This window comes from Heptranchias perlo, chromosome 3 (genome assembly GCF_035084215.1).
Source record: "Heptranchias perlo isolate sHepPer1 chromosome 3, sHepPer1.hap1, whole genome shotgun sequence".
In the NCBI taxonomy this organism is placed as follows: domain Eukaryota; kingdom Metazoa; phylum Chordata; class Chondrichthyes; order Hexanchiformes; family Hexanchidae; genus Heptranchias; species Heptranchias perlo.
This window is the reverse complement of record NC_090327.1, coordinates 129,501,034-129,525,385: the sequence shown is the minus strand read 5'-3', so window position 1 is coordinate 129,525,385 and position 24,352 is coordinate 129,501,034. Positions and strand designations below refer to the sequence as shown.

Genomic DNA, 24,352 nt, shown 5'->3' with positions numbered 1-24,352 from the left:
ATTCCCCCACCAGAGGAAATGGTTTCTCTCTATCTACCCTATCAACTTGTTTAATCATCTTAAACACCTCAATTAGATCACCTGAAAGCGGGCCTCAGAACTCATTAGCATATTTCTGGCGAGTTGTGGATGTCAATCTGGTGTCCAGAAGCAGCTCGATGTTTTGAACAGGATCAAGTTGGGTTGGCAGCCTTGCCAGCAGCAGCACTCAGCTGGGTTGTGGGAGGCGTGGAGAGGAGAACACAAGGACTGTAAGCAGCCCTCGGGAGTGATGTGGAGCTGGAAGGAGCAATCCTGCTCCTCCTGGCTTCACACGAAAGTAAAATAAAAATAAAAACATATCTTTCTGTTGGCGGCTGCTGGTTAGGCCGCAGCAATTGCTGGAAAACCTGAGCGGAGAATTCCTGATGCATGTACTGCTCAGCGCTGACCAATTTGGCACCGGGGTCCTTTAACAGGTGTTAGGCCCCTCGTTGGCATGTGCACAGGGCCTTGCACCTGTTTACGGTGACCGCCCGCTTTGCATATATATCGTCCGAGGCCGTTATTTGCATTGAATCTATTTCAGGTGTCCTTGGAGCACAGGACAGAGCCCCGCGAAATTCGTTATTTTTGACCCCGTTATACGCCTGAGAAAAGGGCGAAATGGGGTCCAATTGTGAAGCCGCGGTATTCCTACTCATCCTATTTGGGATTGTGGTTTGATTGTTTTTCTTCCTTTTTCGCTGCCATTGTGGTTCAAAAACTGAAAGTGATGGGTTCATTTAATCATGATGTGGAGATGCCGGTGATGGACTGGGATTGACAATTGTAAACAATTTTACAACACCAAGTTATAGTCCAACAATTTTATTTGAAAATCACAAGCTTTCGGAGGCTTCCTCCTTCCTCAGGTGAATGTCAAGAAATCCTCGAACCTTTCGCATTTATAAATCACAGAACAATACCTGGTGATTACAGATAGTCTTTCCAACTGCCCGTTGCCAAGGCAATCAAAGTGTCCAGACAAGAGAGGTGTTACCTACAGGGCCACCGAATATACAAACAATTGTAAAATTGTTTACAATTCATTTAATCAAGTCAAACAAAAGGAGTAATGTGGCAGTGGTTGTGGAGGGAGCACAGTAGCAGTTACCCATTGATACTTGACATCGCTGACCTCTAGGTAGGTTACAGCCAGTTTAGTTTGGCTTGCTTTGGTGCAAAATGGGATTAACTAATGCTTGGAGACGTGGTCATCGACATACTAAGCAATTTACTCCTTGCCTCGTCATGCCACTCTCTCATCAACTGAGAGAATCTGGTTATCAGAAATCATGTATCAGCCGAGATTTTTCCTTCTTATTCAATACCGAAAAACAGCAGATCAGATTTAATAATGACTGGCTAATGGACTAGGAATTTTTTTGCATTATGGAGAAGGAGGTCACAGGGATCCTGGAGCTAAATCAGGGGATGGTGGCTTCGGAGGCAGAGTTGTGGGAATCATTGATTGTGATACAAGGCACTGAGGCGATGCAGCCTGTTTGTTCCCCAGTGGCATGTAGAACAGAGTGGGTTTGTCCCTAGAATCTGCTACTTGAGTTACCAAATCCACCTGTGCTGTTGTGGAGAGCAGAGGCCAGCTACTTTCCCACACGATGAAAGGAAAGGTATTAAAACCCTTGGAGAATTCTTTCAAAATAGTGTCTGTGTATATCTGTGGGGAAGGGGAAACATTAAAGTGAGCCTAAATAAACTACGCAATGGAAGTGAGAAAGAGCACCCTTTATGCTTATGATCTGATTTTTTTTAAAATTATGCCATGTCTCTGGATTATGATCAGAATGGAAGGTCACTGAACGAGGAGAATCTCAGGGATTTTCACTCAAATTTGTATTGTAAAGGGAAAAGAAGAATCAGGGTTGATGGAAACCTCGTGTTCAGAGAGTCAGATTAATGAAGTTGGATCAATCCATGTTGCCAGACTCTGCCTCTTTGAAATTCTGTACTGAAGATAGGGAATATAAACCAGCCAAGATGGTGTGATGCATTTACGTTAACTATTACAAACCCTTTTAAAGGGGGAAGTCTATTTCTATGAAAATTCTAGGATCCACAACACATGCATGTATCATACCCGCTGCCTATAACGCGTTTGCAATTAGCCGCTATAAGCATTGGACGATGTATCGTCTTTTAGAGACGCCGAGAGAGAACGGGACCAGAGAAGGGCAACAAAAGGCTGATTGGATTCCAATTCTGCCTCTGCGGTTATTGTTAACATGGAAAGGGATCAACAGATGCTTTGTCCGGGATTTAAACAAAGGGTTTTCCAATGTTCCTACATTACTAACGGAAAATGCAGGAGAGACGGGATTTCTTAAATCTCTGCAGCAGTTACTGGTAACTGAGCCATGGGTGAGATTGTAGTTCAGAGTGAGAGAGACGGTGGGCTCAAAACAGACATGGACACAGAACGATCCATGAAGGGATTTAAAAACAAATGTGATAACGAGGTGCGAAGAACTTATTGAACTGCCCGAAATAGCCAGTGCATTTAACATATTGTAAGCGGTTCCTTTGTAATTGACTCCTATGGTACTGGCAAATGGTTAGCATATTTGTCCGATATAGGTGGCTGCCCATGATAAGCGTAGATGGTGTAAGGGGTGGGGACTATACATACAATTAAGGTGTGCAATAAAGATAAATTAGGCACTGAGTGCAGGAACTATTGACTCAGATTCAAAGAATCATAAAATGGTTAACATGGAAGGAGGCCATTCAGCCCATCGTGTCCACGCCGGTTCTATGCAAGAGCAATCCAGCTAGTCCTACACCCCCACCCAATCCCTGTAGCATTGCACATTTTTTCCCTTCAAGTACTTATCCAGTTCCCTTTTGAAAGCCACGATGAAATCTGCCTCCACCATCCCCACTGGCAGTGTATTCCAGATCATAACCACTCGCTGTGTAAAAATGTTTCTCCTCATGTCGCCTTTGGTTCTTTTGCCAATCACCTTAAATCTATGTCCTCTGGCTCTTGACCTTTCTGCCAATGGGAACAGTTTCTCTCTATCTACTCTGATTAGACCCTTCATGATTTTGAATACCTCTATCAAATCTCCTCTCAACTTGCTCTGCCCTAAGGAGAACAACCTCAGCTTCTCCAGTCTATCCATGTAACGAAAGTCCTTCATCCCTGGAATCATTCTAGTACATCTCTTCTGCACCCATTCAAAATAGAATTATATTGATTCTTGATTAAGTAAGAATGCAAGAATATTGGTTTGGGTAGGGGGGGGTGGGGGAAGATAAATGGTCATGTTGTGTCCTGAAGCAGAAGTTAAATAACAGAGTGGATGGATTGAATAGCATTTCTTGTTTTTAATTTCTTGTAGCTCCAATAGGAGGCAAATGAGACACATTTTTCCTTCAACTTTCTCCCCTTCTCCCCTAAGTATACTGACGATTGCTTATGTATGGTTCCATCGGTACCTGAATCCTCTGATACCTCTCCCAAGTGGGATTCTTCATATGTGAGCCTAAACCACAAGTGCCTGCAGGGGGATCCAACTGTGGAGGGCATCAGACTCCTGGCCTTATTTGATATCGTGAACGTTCCAAGTGAGGCCACTGAAAGCAATCGGGAACAGCAACCTTGGCTCTGTTTTTCTCTCTTCACTAACCTAGAGATGCTGAGGCCAATCGTAGCTCTTCAAATTCCTCCCTGGCTGAAATCAACTAACTCAGTACAATCTAAGTATTTCTATAACTTGATCCTACACTGGGTGTTGCCTTTACCCATTAGGTGATTAGGGGAGTTTCTTCTGAAACTTATGCATTTATTCAGCCTACAAAATGATAGGGGAATAGATTGGTTCAGGTAGCCTTGCAAAGAGAGACTTTGGGGTAGATTTTCTGCTTGCCGCCTGGGAAACAAAATCACGTTGTTCCGATAACTGGCAGCTACATAGGAACATAGGAACAGGAGTAGGCCATTCAGCCCCTCGTGCCTGCTCCGCCATTTGATAAGATCATGGCTGATCTGTGATCTAACTCCATATACCTGCCTTTGGCCCATATCCCTTAATACCTAATTTTTAGACTGTGCCCCCTACTCCTAGAATCCCCAACCAGCGGAAATAGTTTCTCTCTATCCACCCTATCCGTTCCCCTTAATATCTTATAAACTTCGATCAGATCACCCCTTAACCTTCGAAACTCCAGAGAATACAAACCCAATTTGTGTAATCTCTCCTCGTAACTTAACCCTTGAAGTCCGGTATCATTCTAGTGAACCTGTGCTGCACTCCCTCCAAAGCCAATATGTCCTTCCGAAGGTGCGGTGCACAGAACTGCTCACAGTACTCCAGGTGCGGTCTAACCAGGGTTTTGTATAGCTGCAACATAACTTCTGCCCCCTTGTACTCTAGTCCTCTAGATACAAAGCCAGCATTCCATTAGCCTTCTTGATTATTTTCTGCACCTGTTCATGACACTTCAATGATCTATGTACCTGAACCCCTAGGTCCCTTTGGACATCCACTGTTTTTAACTTTTTACCATTTAGAAAGTACCCTGTTCTATCCTTTTTTGATCCAAAGTGGATGGCCTCACATTTGTCTACATTGAATTCCATTTGCCACAGTTTTGCCCATTCACCTAATCTATCAATATCGCTTTGTAATTTTATGTTTTCATCTACACTGCTTACAATGCCACCAATCTTTGTGTCATCGGCACAAGATATGAGACTTTCTGTGCCTTCATCTAAGTTGTTAATAAATGTTGTGAATAATTGAGGCCCCAAGACAGATCCCTGCGGGACTCCACTAGTCACATCCTGCCAATATGAGTACCTTCCCATTATCCCTACTCTCTGTTGCCTTTCACTCAGCCAACTTCCTAACCAAGTCCGTACTTTTCCTTCGATTCCATGGGCCTCTATCTTAGCTAACAGTCTCTTATGTGGGACCATATCAAATGCCTTCTGGAAGTCCATATAAATAACATCCATTGACATTCCCCTGTCCACTACTTTAGTCACCTCTTCAAAAAATTCAATCAGGTTTGTCAGGCACGACCTACCTTTCACAAATCCAGCTGATCTGCAATGCTAGTCCTACGACTGAGTGGCAAGTTGAAAATCTACCCCTTTGTTATATTAAGGCCACAAATGCAATTGAGATAAACACAGAAAGTGCTGGAGAAGCTCAGCAAGCCAGGCAGCATCTGTGGAGAAAGAAACAGAGTTAACGTTTCAGGTCGATGACCTTTCGTCAGAACTGAGATAAGATAACTGACAGCAATTGAGATAACAGGGTCAGACTGGCATTGATAAGTAGAGTGGTTTTGCAATCCAATATGATGTCAAGCATTGGTTTCTGGAGACCGATGCCAGCTGTAGCTATTGTACTAGAGTCAGTCCAGTGCTATTCCAGCATCAGGACACTTCCCAAGGTGGAGCACCCGCGCCACAGTGAGATCCAATGATGTTAGAGCCATGGTTGTTCTTTGAACTTTCTTTAGTGCATCATTGTCCTTTTAAAGATTGACTAGATATTTTCAATAAGTCATCAACAATACCCAAACACTATTCACTCTTAGTTCCTGGTGGGCATCCATCCATTCCGCACACTTTTCATGTTTCTTGGACCAATATCGATTACTCTACATTCATCCAAATTAAAAGGTATTTGCTATTCTTTTGCCCATCTGTTTAATTGGTTCAGATCTCTTAGAGTTACATAGAATCTACAGCATAGAGACAGGCCATTTGGCCCAACTGGTCTAAGTCGGTGTTTATACTCCACACCAGCCTCCTCCCAATCTAATTACCTCTTCCCATTGAATGCCTTCAGTTCCCTGCTATGTTAGCCACCTGATCACATAACTTAATTCCATCAGTAAATTTTATATTATGTTATTCTCCAAATTATTTATGAACAGTAGGGTGCCCAGAATCGAACTGAATTAAATTATGTCTACTGAATAGCTCTGTCCACTAGTTTAGTGACCTCGTCAAAGAATTTGTGTCAATTTTTGAAACACAAGCCGATGCTTTTCGATTCATGCTGGTTATTCTAATGGCCTCTGTACTCACCTGCTTGCAGCGATATTTCTGCAATCTGAATTTTTTTTCCCATTCGTTCTCAGGATATGGGCCTCACTAGCAAGGCCCGCCTGATGCAATTTTCAGGTGAGCCTGTAAATGAGTGAGCAGCTTGCCCCTCTGAAACTGACATAAACCTACTTTAATATGCAAATCAGGTTTGTAGGACACCGATTGCAATTTTACAGGTACAAATGGGCAGAGCGTGAATAAGTAAGGGAAAACTTTCCCCTAGTACCTTTCGCTATCCGTCTGAACCACGTCAGTTTAACATCTCATCTGAAGGGCAGCACCTTTAACAATGCAGCACTCCTACAGTACTGCACTGGGATGTCAGCCTAGATTATATGCTGAGGTCCCAAAGTGGGACTTGAGCTCAAGACCTTCTGATTGACTGTTATCTGTTGACTCAAACTGGTATAAAATTATTTTATTTTAGCTTTTGTGAGGGTGGGACTCCCTCTTTTTAACACATTTTGTCCCATCCCCTTTCCTGACGTAATAATGTTATTAATAAATTATTAGTGCTTCCACGGTTCTAACAATTGTGCCTGGGCAGAAAGTTTGAGATAGCAGTTCTATAAATGGGGGAAAAAAACCTATTACTTGTGGCAGCAGATTATACTACTTTATAAAATCTACCTCTCCCCCCAGTGTAACCGAGAGCTAAATCACAGCAGTGATGCTCGGGTGATATGTGGACTCTCTAACGTGGAACTGAGCCAGCAGAACCCAGGTTCAATGCTCAGTCTACGCTGATCTCAGCAGGGGTGCAACAGTTGGTGTCCGTTCCCCCTGGGCTAGTGGGGGGGGGGAAAAGTTGCCACTCCTGATTGCTTTCCACTAACTCTTGCGGGAAAACTACACGTGTTGACGTTAGCTGAAGGCAGGATTGGGGCTTAGTTACAATGCCCCCGTGGTCAACCCACCTGCCCAAACTCAATGTCTAGGCTCAGACATAAAGAATAGCTCCTTCGTCAAATTACAGTAAGGTGGCCAGTACCCCTAGAACCATACCCCAGAACAATGCAGTGCCTTTAGGAAAGAGGGGGGAGGAGGAGGAAGAAAACTGGAGGGAGAGGGGAAATGAAATATAGGAGAGGATTTTTGTTTGCTACAGTGCCAAAGCAAAATCAGGGTAAAAGATATTTTTGCCACCATGGCCAACTGAATAGTATCAATAAGTATCCAACAGAGTCAAGCCTCCTATGTGAGGATTTTTTTTTTACAAACAGAATGACTAAGTGCTTTGTGTTTGGGGCTTTCATTCAATACTGGAAATAGTCTTCAATTTGAACTTTTGGCTTTAATTTGTAGAGGACTACCATAAAACAACATGCTATTTGTTTGAGAGAAAATGTAAAAGGTGGGAGAGAAAAGGGAAAACAGCCATAACATTTTGTACAATAAACTTTCTTATTTCATAAAAGTCAGAGGTTTTACATTACTGTTTAATGCCAAAGTGGCAGAAGGTTCATTCTGCTGTGTTAGACAATGGAAGCCACTAATTAGAGGTCACCTATCAGCTCCTCAGCACTGTAACATGAAATTCATATAATTTTAGTAACAGTCAGAAAAATCCGAATGTGCCAAGCATATTGAATTAACTTTTTTGTGGAACCTTATGAGAAAAATATGCAGGATTGTTGGAGCCTTTTGCTGTATGGGTTACAGCCCACGTTTCATGAATGGGAGTAGCTTTATTGGAAAGTTTAAAGTTTAGGGTTCAGACAATGAGTCAGGAAGCCATATTTTAGAAAACTGCTTGTGGAGAATATTCTGAAAATCCTTCCTTGAAATTGTCAACATTTTTCAGTAGCTCTTTTGTCTTTTTTCACAAACCACTAGGCTCAAAATCGTTCTACAACAATTGCGAAAGGTATTATTGGGAGAACTAGTTTTTGTTATTTTCGAGTGCCCAACTATATATAACTAGGAGAAGAAAATTATTCTATTTAAAGTCTAGAAGTTAAATAAGAGGTTTTGTCATATTGTCTCATCCATAATCATTACTAATTACTGGAACAAGTAACTGTGATGAAAAAATAATTGGAAATCAATTTCAAAATTTAGACCCTATTTTCAGATGCCGTTTTGGGCACAGGTTACAACAAACATTTAGATGAACGCATATTTATAGCTTATATTACAGTTGCTAGACTCCAAGGGGTTGATTTTAACTCTGGGTGGGTTTCGGTCATGCGGGGGGAGGCAGGTGTGTGCTGGAGAAAATTCGAGACCTGGCCTATTATAACTCCCGGGCCTCGTTAATATGCCGCTGTTCCACTTTCCACTCGTAATGGGTGGGAAGCGGCTATCAGCCTCAGGAAAATCGTGCGTCCCTAGGCCGCCCCGCAGCATGTAGGTAGGTGTAGGATCAGGGTTTCCGGAAGGGTCTCGCCGGAGGGACCGTGGGGCGGGGAGGCCACTACTTTTCAGGAGTGCTCCTCCTGGCGACACAAAGGAAAGGATTTTTAAAAAAGCTTACCTGTTTGGGCACCTTCATCTTCCCGGCAGGTTCCGATTCTGTTCAGCCTGGCGTAAAATCTGTGGTGATTTCCCTGCTCAGGCCTGAGTTAAAATCACAGTCGGGGCCTGATGATGTCATCGGACCGCGATTTGCGTATTTAAAGAAGGACCTCGTCAGCTATGGGCAGGGAGCTTAGCCGCTCATCCAGAAACCTGAGTGAAAATCACAGTCGGCCTGATATGGGTGGTAGGTACCCCAGAGCACTTTAACTGCTCACCCACCTGGTTTCCGCCGGGCAGGTAGGGTTAAAATTGCATCCCCCACCCCACCCGCTGCAATTTTTTACAATTTTAAGAGAATATATGGTACTTGTAATAGGCTATGACCAGACTAACATTAAAAACAATTTTTTTTTCACAAAGTTTAATATTTGATGATCCAGAAGTTCAGTTGAAATAGTCTATACAAGTTTTTTAAAAGTCTGTACAGAAACAGAAGTTTTTATTCAAACAGAATATATCTGTGCAACAAGAAATAAAATCTTGCAAGATAAATTTATGGTTTTAAAGTTTATTCAGAGAATATCATGTTTTTGTTGTGCATGTGTTTATTCAATTGCTCAATTCAAAATACACAGAATATCAATTCTAGATAAATGCTGAAGTTCAAGGCTAAAATAGCCTGTCAAAATTTTGGCCCACTTTGCATCATTTCAATTCAGATGCATTTGTCCCTTTATACTGGCATGCACATGCAGACAAGTTGCCAATTCATGCATCCTCAGGCTATGTGCCCACTTTCAGCCAAAATAACATAATAGTGTCTGAACTTCAGTTTGGTTCCCTGATACTGTGATGGTGGGTGGATATCAGAATTCCTGCTATGGTGCGAATTTTTAATTAGAGTTTGCATCTCGTGTCAGCCAAAAGAAAGATGGCCAGTGTTTTTTTTGGTAGGGTTCAGAGTGTATATCTCATCCATGATATCCAGTTTCTGTGGTTGGTTTGACCAAGCATTCATTTGCTTTTGTAATCTAATAACTATACATCCATATTTATATTATTGATTGACTGTATGCCCAGTCTAGAAAACTTAGCGTCCATTTCTATATTTTTTCGGCTGTCTTTCCTCTATGGTAATTTGATGGCTTTGCTCCTGTTTTCTACAGTGCGCCTGGCTGCATATCCATTTTCCGTGGTCGATTAGAACATATGTAAACTCATAGGAACAGGAGTAGGCCATTCAGCCCCTCGAGCCTGTTCCGCTATTCAGTTAGATCATGGCTGATCTAATTGAATGGTATCTCAACCACTGTTCCCTCTAAGCTGCGCGCGTGCGCGGCCGCGCTGCAATCTGTTGTGGGCCGCGCACTTAGACATTCCGACCGCGCACCAAACCAGCGTTCTCGGCCCCTCTCTCACACCGACCGGTCCCCAGGCCCCTCTCCCACACGGACTAGTGCCCGGATCCCAGGCCCTTCTCCAGCTCTGCCTCCCCGATCCCCAGAGCTCCAGCCCCAGACGGGCTGCTCTGCCTCGAGTGCTGGGGAGTGTCCGGAGGTCCGAGTGTCCGATCCTGCGGCTCCGGCCCGGGGAGGCGGCCGATTCAAGGCCTCATTTTTTTTCTACCTGAGCCCCTCAACTTCATCCGTCAGCGTAATGTTGGCGAGTGGTGACTGATTGCCCCGGGAACCAACAGGAAGCGAGCTCGGGCCGGAGGGCCAAGGGAGCAGCGTGTTCTGCACCAATCGCGGAGCTTGAGGGGTGGAAACTGAGTCAGTGAGTCAGGTAAGTTCATGTGAACCCCTGTTAAACAATTTATCTTTTAAAAGCTAAATCAAGATTTCTTTTGTCAAGAAGACGGTTTAACATTTGACAGTATTTTGTTTTCCTGGAGTTCCTATTATGAGTTTCAGACACTTTAGTGCCAAGTGGACCAGGTGTTTAAAGGTCATCCATTTCCCTCTTTCCATGTGCTGTTAGTTAAAGGTTCAGAGATTGTTTTCCCCCTCAATATGCATCGATTTATGAAATTTAGAGGGACAATGTCTCATCTTTTCTGCGCCTTTAGTAGATAAAGTAACATCCTTCCTGTTGGTCTTGAGTCACATTCTGTACTGGGGGAAATGGCTGTCTATTTTGGTGGCATCTGCCTTTAAAATCCTCATCCTCTCGTCAAATCCTTCCAAACCCTGTCTATGGCTGTAACCTCCTCCAGCCCTACAACCCTCTTTTTATAAGGAGAAACTGTTTCCAGTGACAGAAAGGGTCAGTAACCAGACGACACAGAATTAAGGTGATTGGCAAAAGAAACAGAGACAACATGAGGAAAAAATACTTTACGCAGCGAGCTATTATGATCTGGGATGCACTGCCTGAAAGAGTGGTGGAAGCAGATTCAATAATAGCTTTCAAAAGGGAATTGGATAAATACTTCAAGTAGAAAAAATTGCAGGGCTACGGCGAAAGAGCAGGGGAATGGGGCTAATTGGATAGCTTGTTCAAATAGCCGGCACAGGCACGATGGGCCGAATGGCCTCCTCCTGTGCTGTAAGATCCGATGACTATCCCGCAGCTCCGGCCCCACCCACTGCATTGTTTACCGTGTTGCTAGGAAATGCAGTTAGCGAGCAGCTGATTGGCTGCGTGGAAACCAGACCAGGAAGTAAAATCGAAACTGTTGCGTTTGTCAGTGGCCAATCACAGACCGAACCTATCCGCCCAATCAGAGACCAGGCATCTCCGCCCAATCAGAGACCAGGCATCTCCGCCCAATCAGAGACCACGCATCTCCGCCCAATCAGAGACCAGGCATCTCCGCCCAATCAGAGACCAGGCATCTCCGCCCAATCAGAGACCAGGCATCTCCGCCCAATCAGAGACCAGGCATCTCCGCCCAATCAGAGACCAGGCATCTCCGCCCAATCAGAGACCAGGGGCCCATACATAGAGGCAGCCAAAACTAATGAGACCTGCAAGATGTACAATTGGAATGCAATAATTTATTAAACCCTGCTGAGGATTCAATGGGGGAGGAGAGGAGAGGGGAGGAGGAAAGGGGGGAGGGGGGCAGGGAGGAGAGCTTTAATTAAACTGTTCCCTATCCACAAATTCGCACTGACTGATTTGACACCTGTTTTGTATTTCTGAATCAATTTAAATATTCTGATTGCGCACAATTTATTTCTGTTGAAATCAGTCGTTAAGCTGATTCAACAAAAAGCTGATTGGAATCGTTCCCATCAGATAATTTTTAATAAAATATAATGAGACTGGTCGTCTCAATCCTAGTGCAACTTAAGAAACCTATTCCATAAATTTATCAGCCAATATAACATTAAATTGTTACCATTATCCATTATTTTGTACATTTGTTCTGTTTGTTATTTACCCTGAATAATGTTTTCTAAAAAGATCTTCCATTCGAAGTTATGATTTTTTACACAATGGCGCACACAGCCTTTATATCAGTGCACAAACCCAAATTCATTCCGCACATGGCCGAAAAAAATTGCAGGGAACCTTGATATCAACTCCATTTACCCGCCTTTGGACAATATCCCTTGCTACCCTTATCTAACGAAGATCTATCGATCTCAGCCTTGAAAGTTTCAGTTGACTCAGTATCCACAACCTCCAGTAAAAGCGCAGGTGAAAGCTGCATGAAGGGAGGCCACCAACTGAGTCAGCGATCCCTCGTACCTGGCTACAATTAAGGAAGAGGTTTTCTGGTATCAGGAGAAGGGCAAAGGTAGTTGTGCTCCTCACTATTGCTCACACCTTGTGGGGCCCAGCAAACATGGCACAAATCTGAGAAATATAATTTAAAGTGTGGCACAGAATCATTGCCCTTTTGCACACATTCTTTCCTTGTGCCAAATCTGAAAAGCAGTTTTCTTGTAGGTGGATGCGACTGGAGTTGCCCTAGAATTACAGTGCTTCGCGGACCACTGGGTTCCCTCAAGCGCAAGGTGTCGAAGATGACTCCCACCTAAGCATCAGTGCTCCTCATATCAACCCCATGCCCTTCATTTAAAACTATGGCCTAAAAGAAAGAAAAGGTTTTTGTATTCATTTAATGTTCGGGTGGGATCTGACCACAAAAGCATAATCCATGCAGAGGTAGTTATCCAGGAAGCAGCCAAGATTCCTGTAGCAATCCAAGTGACTACTGCCCTGCAGTTTTTCACCTTTTTCCAGGCTGCAGCAGGTGTCATCAGCCATATTAGTCAGTCTGCAGTTCAAGTCGGCATCAAGCAGGTCTCCGATGCCCTGTTTGCCAAGGCCTAGCGATTTTATCCCCATGGATGCTAGCAGTCAGCCGGAAAGGGCTTGTAGGCTTTGCTGCCATAGCAGGCTTCCCCCAAGTTCAGGCTGTTGGTGACGGCACCCATGTAGCCATTAGGGCAATTCCCAAAGAGCCAGCAGTCTTCATGAACAGGAAAGGCTACCACTTCACGAGTCAAAACAGAATGCTGTCAGTGCCTGTTGTGAGGGCAGCAGCAACAGGTGAGTGTGTAATTGGAATGAAAAATAGAGTTGCTACAGTGTCCCCTTGTGATTGGAGTGAGGGAGGGAAGTGTTTGGAGTGCTGTGGCCAGGTAAAAATGCACAGAAATAGAAATAGGAAGATATCATCCTTACCCTTGGGTTGAAATACTTGTGGCACTGAGCACGTGCCTTGAGAGTGATGGTGCGGGCATTGATATTGTCTGCCACCTTTCTCCAGGTCGGATGCAGCGTCTGCTTCGACACCTTTCTGCCGTCTGAGGGGAAAATGGACCTGCCGAGGTGCCCTCACCTGCTCCTCAGGCACCTGCACCGTGGTGTCTGAGAGTCGAGGTGCTCTTGCCTGCGACATGTCGTCCTCCAGAAACCTCCAAGTAACAGCACGATTTTGAACATGGTTGAATGACACCATGCTTTGAGGTGCATTTACTCCTTAAATTGGCGTTGGGCTTGCTGGAAATCGCACCTTCCAATTGGGCAGGCTGCCCATCATTGCTGGAAATATGTGGGCAGCCTGCCAATGAAGTGTAAATGAGGCCTGACCCATCAAAATGGATGTCGGATTCATGACATTCGGAGGGCGGCCCACCTGAAAATTGCCCGCAGTAAAAGTCGACCTTTGTGTGTTTTGCCCAAGTATAAGTACCTTCTTTCTTGGCAATTGTGGAAGTTTGTCAAGAGGCTATGATGATGTTGCACAGCTCTTGCTGCTGTACCAAAACTCTGCTGCACACACCCTAACTCGCACCAAGGCCCTGTGCTCACTGATCTACATTGGCTCCCAGTCCGGCAATGCCTCAGTTTTAAAATTCTCACCCTTGCTTTCAAATCCTTCCATGGCCCTGCCCCTCCCTATCTCTGTAACCTCCATTAACCCTACAACCCTCCGAGATCTCTGTGCTCCTCCAGTTCGGGTCTCTTACACATCCCCGATTTTCATCGTTCTACCATTGGCGGCAGTGCCTTTAGCTGCCTAAACCTCTCCACCTCTCTCTCCTTTAAGATGCTACTTAAAACCTACCTCTTTGACCAAATTTTTAGTCACCTGTCCTAATATCTCCTTATGTGGCTCGGTGTTAAACTTTGTTTGATAATCACTCCGGTTAAGCGCCTTGGGACGTTTTACTACGTTAAAGGCACTATATAAATGCAAGCTGCTGTTGCCGTACCTCTGACAGTATGTACAAGGGAATGTTGACACTGGAAACAATCTAGCAGGTAACAATGGCAATTCTTGTCCTAGAATATCCAGATCATACTCGTGGAGCACTGTTTGGCTACAAACAGATGTTATGACTGAATTTTCTTTTGACTTCAAAGAATGGTCTGAGTTCAAACTACAGCTGGGCTGCGACTTTTGAACAAATTGACATCTGCAAGTAATAGGAAATATGTTCATGAGAAGATTCTGAAAATAAATGTTTTAAAAATGGAAGCCAAATAAGTGCAGCAGGTAAATTCTGTACATTTGCTTAGTAGCGACAGTACAACAGATCATTGAATTGTCAATTAGCAACTTATGCTAGCAAAGTACCACATTAACATCAGTTGATCAAGGTGCTCAAACTATGTGTGAGGCATTTAATAATTCAGTTATGTAATTTAAACATTCTCTCATTTGGTCAACAGACTGAATCCACGCACATCATGACCCTTAGTAAATTGGATTGGCTTGGGCTAATTAATAGATTTCAGATGAGATACTGTAGGTTCAGAAGTACCTGGCTGGGAGTTTCCTCAGAGTTGCTCCCTCTGAAATGGGGGCGGGGGTATTTTTAATGGGCTAGAATTTGCTGTAGGCGGGCAACGAGCTGTTAGGTAGACTTGCCCTTGCCTGTTTCATTTTCATGATATTTTGCACTGGAAGTTGCTGGAAGTGGGAGATGGGAACAGCGCGGTGCCCTCTACAGGGCATCTGGGATCTGAGTGAACAGGGCAAGCACCTGTGTATCTCCTTAACCAATCAGAATGAAGGATTGTGAAATTAACAGTGCAAGGACAGAGATTGGTCCAGGTTGGCTTTTTTTTCAGAATATCTACACAGTGCAATATTAAAATGGTGTCGCCCTATGACATGAATGATTGGGGTTTAAGTAGGGCAGGATGTGCTCCTGTTAGCATATTTGTACTATATATGTAACTGCACATTTCCCAATACAATGTAATATTAATTGTAATTCTAATATGTTTAAAGAAGCATGTTTAATTTTTAGGCTAAAGAATTAGGGTTGAAAATCCAAGAGTCACATATCCAGCGGTTATCCTGGGATTGCGCTCACCGGTGCCCTCTAGTGGTGACCCCATGGAAGTTTGCAGGGGTATTGGGAGCGGTGGGGGCACCTCATTACCATGACAGAGGCAGCTCCAAGACCACTGGAACAGGCTCGATGGACCAGTAGGTCTTTTCTTGTCTGTCATATTTTGTATCTTCATATGTAACTTAGTCAAAATAGAGATGAGATTTGAGCAACAGTGTGTAATGGCAAACTTCCATTTAGGGTTTAGTGCTGTCTAGGTTAAAAGTTAATACATTTTAGGTGTTCCAGGGTGCATTGCGTTATCTAATGAGGTGCATCATGGGATAAGTGGACGCAGCTTCTCCCTTTGATTGCCCACAAAGAAAAGGAGGAAAATTGGACACTGAATCAATTTATTTTAGAGGCCATTTTAAGAGAGGCTGGCAAACAAATCGGCTTTTAGTCTGCAATTGTTGTGTGGCATGCTGTCATCTAAAGAGAGGGGGAGAAATTCACAAAATGGGAGCAGTGCGATTAATAACATTTGACAGGCGGTGATTATAATTCAGAAGTTGGCCTTTTCTGCGGTTATTTTACATAACTTTGATTTTGAACATCAGAGTGGAGGTGGGACCAGGGTTTGGTGAATATAACAGAGGTGCCAATTGTTCAGGTACCCAAGACTTTGTTGGGTTGGTGGTATAGCAAAGCAGAGATCAAGTAGAATCAGGTTCTAATAGGTGACTATAGTACGACCATTGTTGAAGTTGGGATCAGTAAACATACACTTACTAGAGGAAGAGTATTGGAAAAAGTAAACCAAATTCTAACTGAAAGAGAGCAGTATAGGTATGGTATAAACCTCGATGTTATGTATGTCAACCAAATTGTCATTTCCATATTGAAGCAAAATTTAAGATATGAACAAATGTTAATTTATTTGGTTAGAGAAAGCAAGAAAACCAAGCTTCTCATACTTCAAAACAGGAACACAGTGGAATTGGTAAAACTGAAAAGAAACACAAAGAAAAAATGCAAAGCTGGTAGCACAGATCTGTTAGAGCTACTGTCAAAACAGAACATATTGATAACTGAGTTAAAAGGCACATGAAGGTGTCTTGCTTGGAACAATAACAATGCATAAAGTGTTCATTCGCCCACCGTATACACTGATTTGTCTGAACTGAATTCAAGGGCATGAAGAGAAGTCAGTATTTTTGTAATGCTATTTTTAGGACACTGATGACATAGATGGAGAAAATCACTTTGGAGAGGAACTAGAGTACAACTGCGAGATTCCAAAAATATTCATCTTTTGGTCACTAGTTCTCTGATTTGGATCAACATGAAAACTATATTCAAACTCCGAGCTGTCTGTAAACGTTCATCAAACATACAATGGCAGTCGCATTGCACATTGTATCTTTTTTAATGATGTACTAAAGCAGAAGTTCATCACTCAACTGCCAATGAAAATAAGTAAAATTGTTTACTCCACGAGGATCAGGAAGATTTCTTTCCATTTTAAAGTCTGGCTGCAAACATTTTCCTGCTGATAAAAGGTGAAACTACGAATTTGTCGTTATTTGCCTTTTTGAATATGTCAGCACCTATACAAACCGTCTTTAAGAAGTGGTAAAACATCTTCTAAATGGCCACAAAAAATACTTTGTTCTCCTTTACAGGGTTTCCGAGGTCCTCAGGGGCCCCAAGGAACACAAGGACTCAAGGTACATACATTTTCCTTATATCCATTACACGTGTGAATTTCATTGTCCATGTGACATTTACACTTATGCAAATCAAGAACTGCAGTGGTACTAGGACCGATGCTCTTTGGGTATTGCATGAGCCTGCAGTGCACTGAGCTGATTGCTCCACAATGTGAGGTGAGTCCATCAACATACTATTGTGCTGCTCCTGGCACATAGCACATGACATACTGGGAGCGGGCCAGAATCAGGATGGATTATCGGGGATCAGCAACTAAAGGGCCCCAAAATAAGAAGCAGTGCCAGAGAATCCTGGATGGGAGTGGCAAAAAGTTAATGGTGCCTCAAATATGCACCGAACCTGGGTGCAGGTGAGGAGGAAATTTGGTCATCAAAGGAAGTATTGCACACATTTGGCTTAATTTTATAATATTGCCTTAAAATGCATCTTAACAGCACTTGCTACAGCATCACAGAAAGAGAGAATACACAGCACTGGCAACTGCTCATATACTTTGCAAATGCGCAGACATGCCCATGTTTTACAATGCAATGCTACCGGTACAATGCATTTGCCCTATGGCCCATTAAATATAGCAGGTAAGAACACCAAACAGGTTGCAAACATGCATGCTGCATGTTCATAGACTCAATGGTCTGGGCACTTGGGTGATATACGTCTTCTGTCTCACTGTTTATTCCATTATTTGCACCTTTTCTATCTGCTTACAGGAGAAGGTCACACATAACAGGTGCCACCGTCTGCAGACAGAAAGGGGATATCTAAAACTGTGTTCCTTGACCATGCAGAGAGGGCACTGGAGATTCTGAGGGCAATAGAGACACCAAGGGACGGGGAGATCAGAGGTTTCTTAGTATTTCCCTTTGCTTTTAATTCTTCCAGTCTTTAATCACTCCCTCATTCTCTCCCTCACACACAAACATATACTGCAGCACTGGATCATAACACTCTACAGGTGTGTATTCCTTTTCCAGCACTGTCCTGGAGCAATTTGAGCGTATGCACCAGAAGTGCACTGTACCGATGTTACATCCTCAGTACCCATTCATCCTGTTGGGCCTAATTTGTGTTAACCAGGCCCACACTGGGTGCTCTATTGGATGCAAGAAAGCGACTACGGTCTTGTTATGGACCATTTTACTCATTCCGTGGCTGCTTTCTGGGCTTTTTTAGTTAGGTTTCCGTTGACAGTGTATGCTAGGGAAGCAAAGTTATATGTTTACCAGCATTACTGTTTCAATTATGCCAGCACCTAGCACCATGTTTTTGGCAGATCACTTGCAGCAGGGGTTGAAGTATCTCAGCCAGGGCTGCCTCCTCTTAAATTTGTACTACCTTTTCTTGACTCCCGCTGATGTAGCATGACGAAGAGAGTAAAATTTCCCACCCAGTAGGGTCATCTTCATTCTTCGAATGACAGCATCCTTCATGCTCTACAATCCCTCCTAGCCATTCTCTCAGGCCCTGCTAGGCTTTCTAGGTCTTGGTGTCTGTCAATTTCATCCTGAAATTCCAACCAAGTTCAGGTCAAAAATAAACTGGTTTCCATGATGCAGGTCATGGTATTTTATACATGGCCAGAACAGATTAGGTATGTTATCATCCAGCAGTAATGTCAGGATGCAAATTTTCACTAGCATATTCAGCACATCGTTTCCCCAGAACCAACCAAGGTTGGCCAAAATTCTACAGCGTGTGAAGGATGTAGACTCTACAAGGTAGGTATTGTTACTTTTTGCAACCACTCAGAAAGATGGCAGGTCAAACGTTCCAACAAGAGCTCCTCAAGGTATAAACACAGTGAAAGCCTGAAGTGTTAATTGGTAAATCACCCGTGGGGGCATTATTTGCAATCCCAAACATCTTGCGTTGTGGTCGACGATGGCCCACATTGTTCTTCGGGGAACAATGGGACATCTTGCTGCTTAAGATGTCGCTCTGTTCAAATTCCCTAGCGTGGCACAAAGCCAGTCAAACTACAAGAAGCCCCCTGGTCACACATCAAAGGAGAAGCCACTTCCTGAGATAGTGATTTTGATTAACAGCTGTTTCTGAGACATTTGAGAACAAGGCAGAGCTCTTGATTGGCTGGAGATCTCCAAGACTGACATCTCAGTGGGCAGAGACCTCATGAAACTAAGTCGTGTGGCAGCCCACAACCTTGGGACAGAGAGCAGTCAGTGTGTTTAAAACTCAGCCACCAGCCGAGCAGCGGCACTGAACCCTAGAAAATATGTAGCGTGAAAACCCAGAGATGTTGACCGCGTTACATTGTATCTTTTAGACTTCATGATATGGAATGGGGAAATAAATAAGCCTATTGTCAAATGTTATCATTTCTTTCTAGGGGCAAAAAGGAATGATTGGTCTAAAGGGAGCTGAAGGGCAGCCTGGGATACCGGTGAGTGAGAGTAATTTTCTACGCGTTCTTATCACGGTATCTATTAATTGAATCCTCAGCAAAGTGTGGCCAACCTGATTATTTCCTTACTATCAATGATCCGGCCGTTGTCATCAGAAGTAATGTTATATTAATTGTTGATGACACAATTGCGACAGGAGCTGCAGCATCTGATAGGCAGTGATCGAATCACTGAAGGCAGAATTGGTCAGTGCAGAGACAGATACGAGAAGACCAAGTTAATAACCATGTTGACAGTAATTGATTGTGGTAATGCTTTCATCATTTATACACACACAGGGGGGAGTTTTCACCCCCCCCCACCACGATGGGCAGGAGAGGGTCAGGGTGGGTGGTGGGGGTTAAATTGCTAAAAATGTGAAATCCGACCCCAACCCATGGAGAACGCGCCTACTTCCGGTTTTACCGCGGCGGGTTTGGTGGCGGCCAACTAATCCGCTCTGGAGAGGTGGATCTGTCATTATAAGAACATACATACGAAAAGACAAACATATGAATTAAGAGCAGGAGTAGGCCATTCGGCCCCTCGAGCCTGCTCTGCCATTTGATAAGACCATGGCTGATCTGATTGTGACCTCAACCCTACTTTCCTGTCTACCTACTATAACCTTTGACTCCCTTGTTAATCAGAAATCTATCTAACTCAGCCTTAAAAATATTCAATGACCCTGCCTCCCACCGCTCTCTGGGGAAGGGAGTTCCACAGACTCACGACCCTCAGAGAAAAAATTTCTCCACATCTCCGTCTTAAATGGGAGACCCCTTATTTTTAAACTGTGGCCCCTAGTTCTAGTCTCTCCCACAAGGGGAAACATCCTCTCAGCATCTACCCCTTCAAGTCTCCTCAGGAATCTTATATGTTTCAATAAGATCACCTCTCATTCTTCTAAACTCCAGTGTATACAGGCCCAACTTGTCCAACCTTTCCTCATAAGGTAACTCCCTCATCCCAGGAATCAGTCGAGTGAACCTTCTCTGAACCGCCTCTAAAGCAATTATGTCCTTTCTTAAATAAGGAGTCCAAAACTGCACACAGTATTCTAGATGTGGTCTCACCAATGCCCTGTACAACTGTAGCAAAACATCTCTACTTTTATATTCCATTCCCCTTGCAATAAATGACAACATTCCATTTGCCTTCCTAATAACTTGCTGTACCTGCATACTAACTTTTTGTGATTCATGTACTAGGACACCCAGATCCCCCTGTACCTCAGAGTTCTGCAATCTCGCTCCATTTAAATAATATGCTGCTTTTCTATTCCTCCTGCCAAAATGGACAAGTTCATATTTTCCCACATTATACTCCATCTGCCAAATTTTTGCCCATTCACTTAACCTATCTATATCCCTTTGCAGACTCCTTATGTCCTCTTCACAACTTACTTTCCTACCTACCTTTGTGTCATCAGCAAATTTAGCAACCATACATTCGGTCCCTTCATCCAAGTCATTGATATAGATTGTAAATAGTTGAGGCCTCAGCACTGATCCCTGTGGCACTCCACTCATTACATCTTGCCAACCTGAAAATGACCCATTTATGCCTACTCTCTGTTTCCTGTTAGCTAACCAATCCTTTATCCATGCTAATATGTTACCCTCTACACCATGAGCTCTTATTTTGTCTAGTAGCCTTTGATGTGGCACCTTGTCAAAAGCCTTCTGGAAATCCAAGTACACCACATCCACAGGATCCCCTTTATCCACGTTGCTTGTTGCTTCTTCAAAGAACTCTAATAAATTAGTCAAACACAATTTCCCTTTCACAAAGCCGTGTTGACTCTGCCTGATTGCATTGAGATTTTCTAAGTGCCCTGCTACAACCTCCTTAATAATAGATTCTAGCATTTTCCCTATGACCGATGTTAAGCTAACTGGCCTGTAGTTTCCTGCTTTCTGTCTCCCTCCTTTCTTGAATAGTTACATTTGCTATCTAGGGAATTTTGGAAAATTAATACCAATACATCTACTATCTCTGCAGCCACTTCTTTTAAGATCCTAGGATGAAGTCCGTCAGAACCTGGGGACTTGTCAGCTTTTAGTGCTAATATTTTTTTCAAAACCCTTTCCCTGATGTTTGTAAATATTTTAAGTTCCTCCCTTTCACCTCTTGATTCACAATTATTTCTGGCATGTTATTTGTATCCTCTACATTGAAGACGGACTCAAAATATCTGTTCAATTCATCCGCCATTTCCTTATTCTCCATTATTAATTCCCTAGACTCACTCTCTAGAGGACCAACGCTCACTTTACTTAATCTTTTCCTTTTTAAATACCTGTAGAAACTCTTGCTATCTGTTTTTATATTTCTAGCTAGCTTTCTCTCATACTCTAATTTCTCCCTCCTTATTATTCTTTAAGTCATTCTTTGCTGTTTTTTATATTCTGTCCAATCTTCTGACCTGCCACTAATCTTTGTGGAATTGTATGCTTTTTCTTTCAATTTGATACTATCTTTAACTTCCTTAGTTAGCCATGGATGGTACGTCCTTCCCCTAGAGTCTTTCTTTCTCACTGGAATGTATCTTTGCTGAGTGTTATGAAATATTTCATTAAATGTCTGCCACTGCATCTCTACTGGCATATCCCTTAACCTAATTTCCCAGTTCACTTTAGCCAGCTCTGTCTTCATGCCCTCATAATTGCCCTTATTTAAGTTTAAAGCACTAGTCTTAGACTTACTCTTCTCTCCCTCAAACTGAATGGGAAATTCAATCATATTGTGATCACTGCTACCTAGAGGCTCCTTTACAATGAGGTCATTAATTAATCCTGTCTCATTACACATTACCAGATCTAGAATAGCCTGCTCTCTGGTTGACTCTAGAACATGCTGCTCTAAGAAACTGTCCTGAAAGCACTCTATGAACTCATCTTCCAGGCTACCTTTGCCAGTCAGATTCTTCCAATCTATATGTAGATTAAAATCACCCATGATTATCACTGTTCCTTTCTCACAAGCCCCCATTATTTCTTCCTGCAATGAGGACTAGACATGGAGCTAACACTGGAGGAGGGCCTTGAGTCTTATGAGAGGCTGGACCCTTACAACATGGATGGTGCTAAGAAGGCTGACGTGCAACAGTTATCTTCTGCCAGAGTTGTATATCTCCAGCTTATTAAGAGTACTTCAATAGATTAATCCCTGCTCCCCACCATTCCCCCTCCCATTAACAGTCCTGCCAAACATCTGACCCATGTGGTAGAAGTTCCTTGGCAGACAGTCCAGTGCCTCTGGCAATTGCTTATGCTCAGAAAACATCCTTCTTTTAAACTGTGGACCCTTTATATCTGCATCCCTGTCCTCTTCAGCAGCCCCAGGACATGAGCTGACCATCCAGAGAGCTTGGTCCTTTCCCTTCTTTGTCACTCCCACTTGCTTCTGCTCGTTCATGCTCAGTGCATCACCCAGAGCACTCCCTTCTAAGTCTCTGCCTAAGTCACACAGGTGCCTATGTTTAAGCAGGTGTTTGGCAAGGTTAAAAAGGGGTGATGGTGCATCTAGTTCAAGGTTATCCTTCTCACTCTGCTGGCCCTCACTACCAAGTTATCTGCCTTCAGTGAAGAGCTGAGCCAGAGCAGGTTGAATCGATGTGGCCGAAAGAGTCAGCGCTGTCTCACCCGTGCACCTATCCAAGGAGCAGGAAGACAGAAATGGGCTGCTGCCCGAAAGGTTGCCCAGGTAAGTGTATTCACACTTTGTGGTGGACATTCCTGTGGGAATTCTTTTTCATCCCAGGAAGCTGAAAGATGAGGAGGAGTTGTAGAGGAATAAGTAAAGACAGAGGAATCAGTTGCAGGTCCCGCCGAGAGCAGGATTCGTCAGTGAAGTCTAATAGATGTTTTCAAATGTGCACCTCTACTTAACATCTTCTTAATATGTATCTTCATCCGTTCATCTGCTGCCACCTAAATCTCCCCCATTACAAATCAACTTTCCTGCCAAAATGAAAATTCTAATCAAACAATTTATTTATATTAAAGCACTTTGTGTTTGTCTGTTTGCTGTTTTATACCCTGATGCTTTTCCTTGATGATAGTGTATGATGAGTATCATATATGACCTAATCTAGTGCTCCTCCTTCGAGGAGCCACTCAGTAGGAGAAGGAAGTGAGGTGGCTGGCTGCTGGATGGCACTGAATGGTTCTTGGGATGGAGTTGTTTTTTTTTAACCTTCTGCTAGATCATGAGATTACCTTCAGCTATTTGCTGCCATGTCTGATGCTATGATTGCAGCCCGAAATTCCTCCCTTTCTGGATCGGCCAGTACTGGGATTGCTGGCTGGCAAGGACGTTGCATCATGTTGAGAGAAAGCTTCCTCATCTGAACGGATGAAGATACATATTAAGAAGATGTTAAGTAGAGGTGCACATTTGATTACAGAACATACCGAGGGAGTGCCCAATCCTGCTATGCCCTGCTCTTGGGCACTCCCTCGGTATGTTCTGTAATCTGCTTGGGCACTCCCTCAGTACATCCTGTGAGCAGACTGTAGGGCTACAATGAGATTGCTGAAGCCATGTGTCAGGATACTGTCCAACTGATTCCCTAACATGGTGAATCCGGACAGGACAGAGTCACAGACATCGGAGGCAGAATTTTAAACTTCGGCAGGGGGGTAAAATGGGCAGTAGCGGATCAGCCACCCATTATACGTCCCTCCAATTTTCCTTTCCATTGACTTCAGTGGGGTGTATAAACACCTCTCGACTGCGGCTGGAATGGGACTATTTGCAGCAGCTAACCACTTTAGGTAAGCTTCTGTTCAAAATGCATTTTTCAACAGTACGTGTCTGGGTCTTACTCCTGGAAACAATGGCAGCAGAGTCCTGAACCGTGACAGTAGGGCAGTTCTGGATCAGTTCTCAGGTCACTC

General features: G+C 43.5%; 1 protein-coding gene across 1 annotated transcript in view; it reads left to right on the top strand.

The window, feature by feature from the left end:
- The window catches only part of LOC137308814 (collagen alpha-1(XXI) chain-like), a 141,045-nt gene that overhangs the window by 85,296 nt on the left and 31,397 nt on the right, over nt 1–24,352 (top strand). The window contains exons 10-11 of the mRNA XM_067977287.1: nt 16,998–17,042; nt 19,394–19,447. Coding sequence (XP_067833388.1) covers nt 16,998–17,042; nt 19,394–19,447 — 99 coding nt within the window. The remainder of the gene's footprint in view (nt 1–16,997; nt 17,043–19,393; nt 19,448–24,352) is intronic.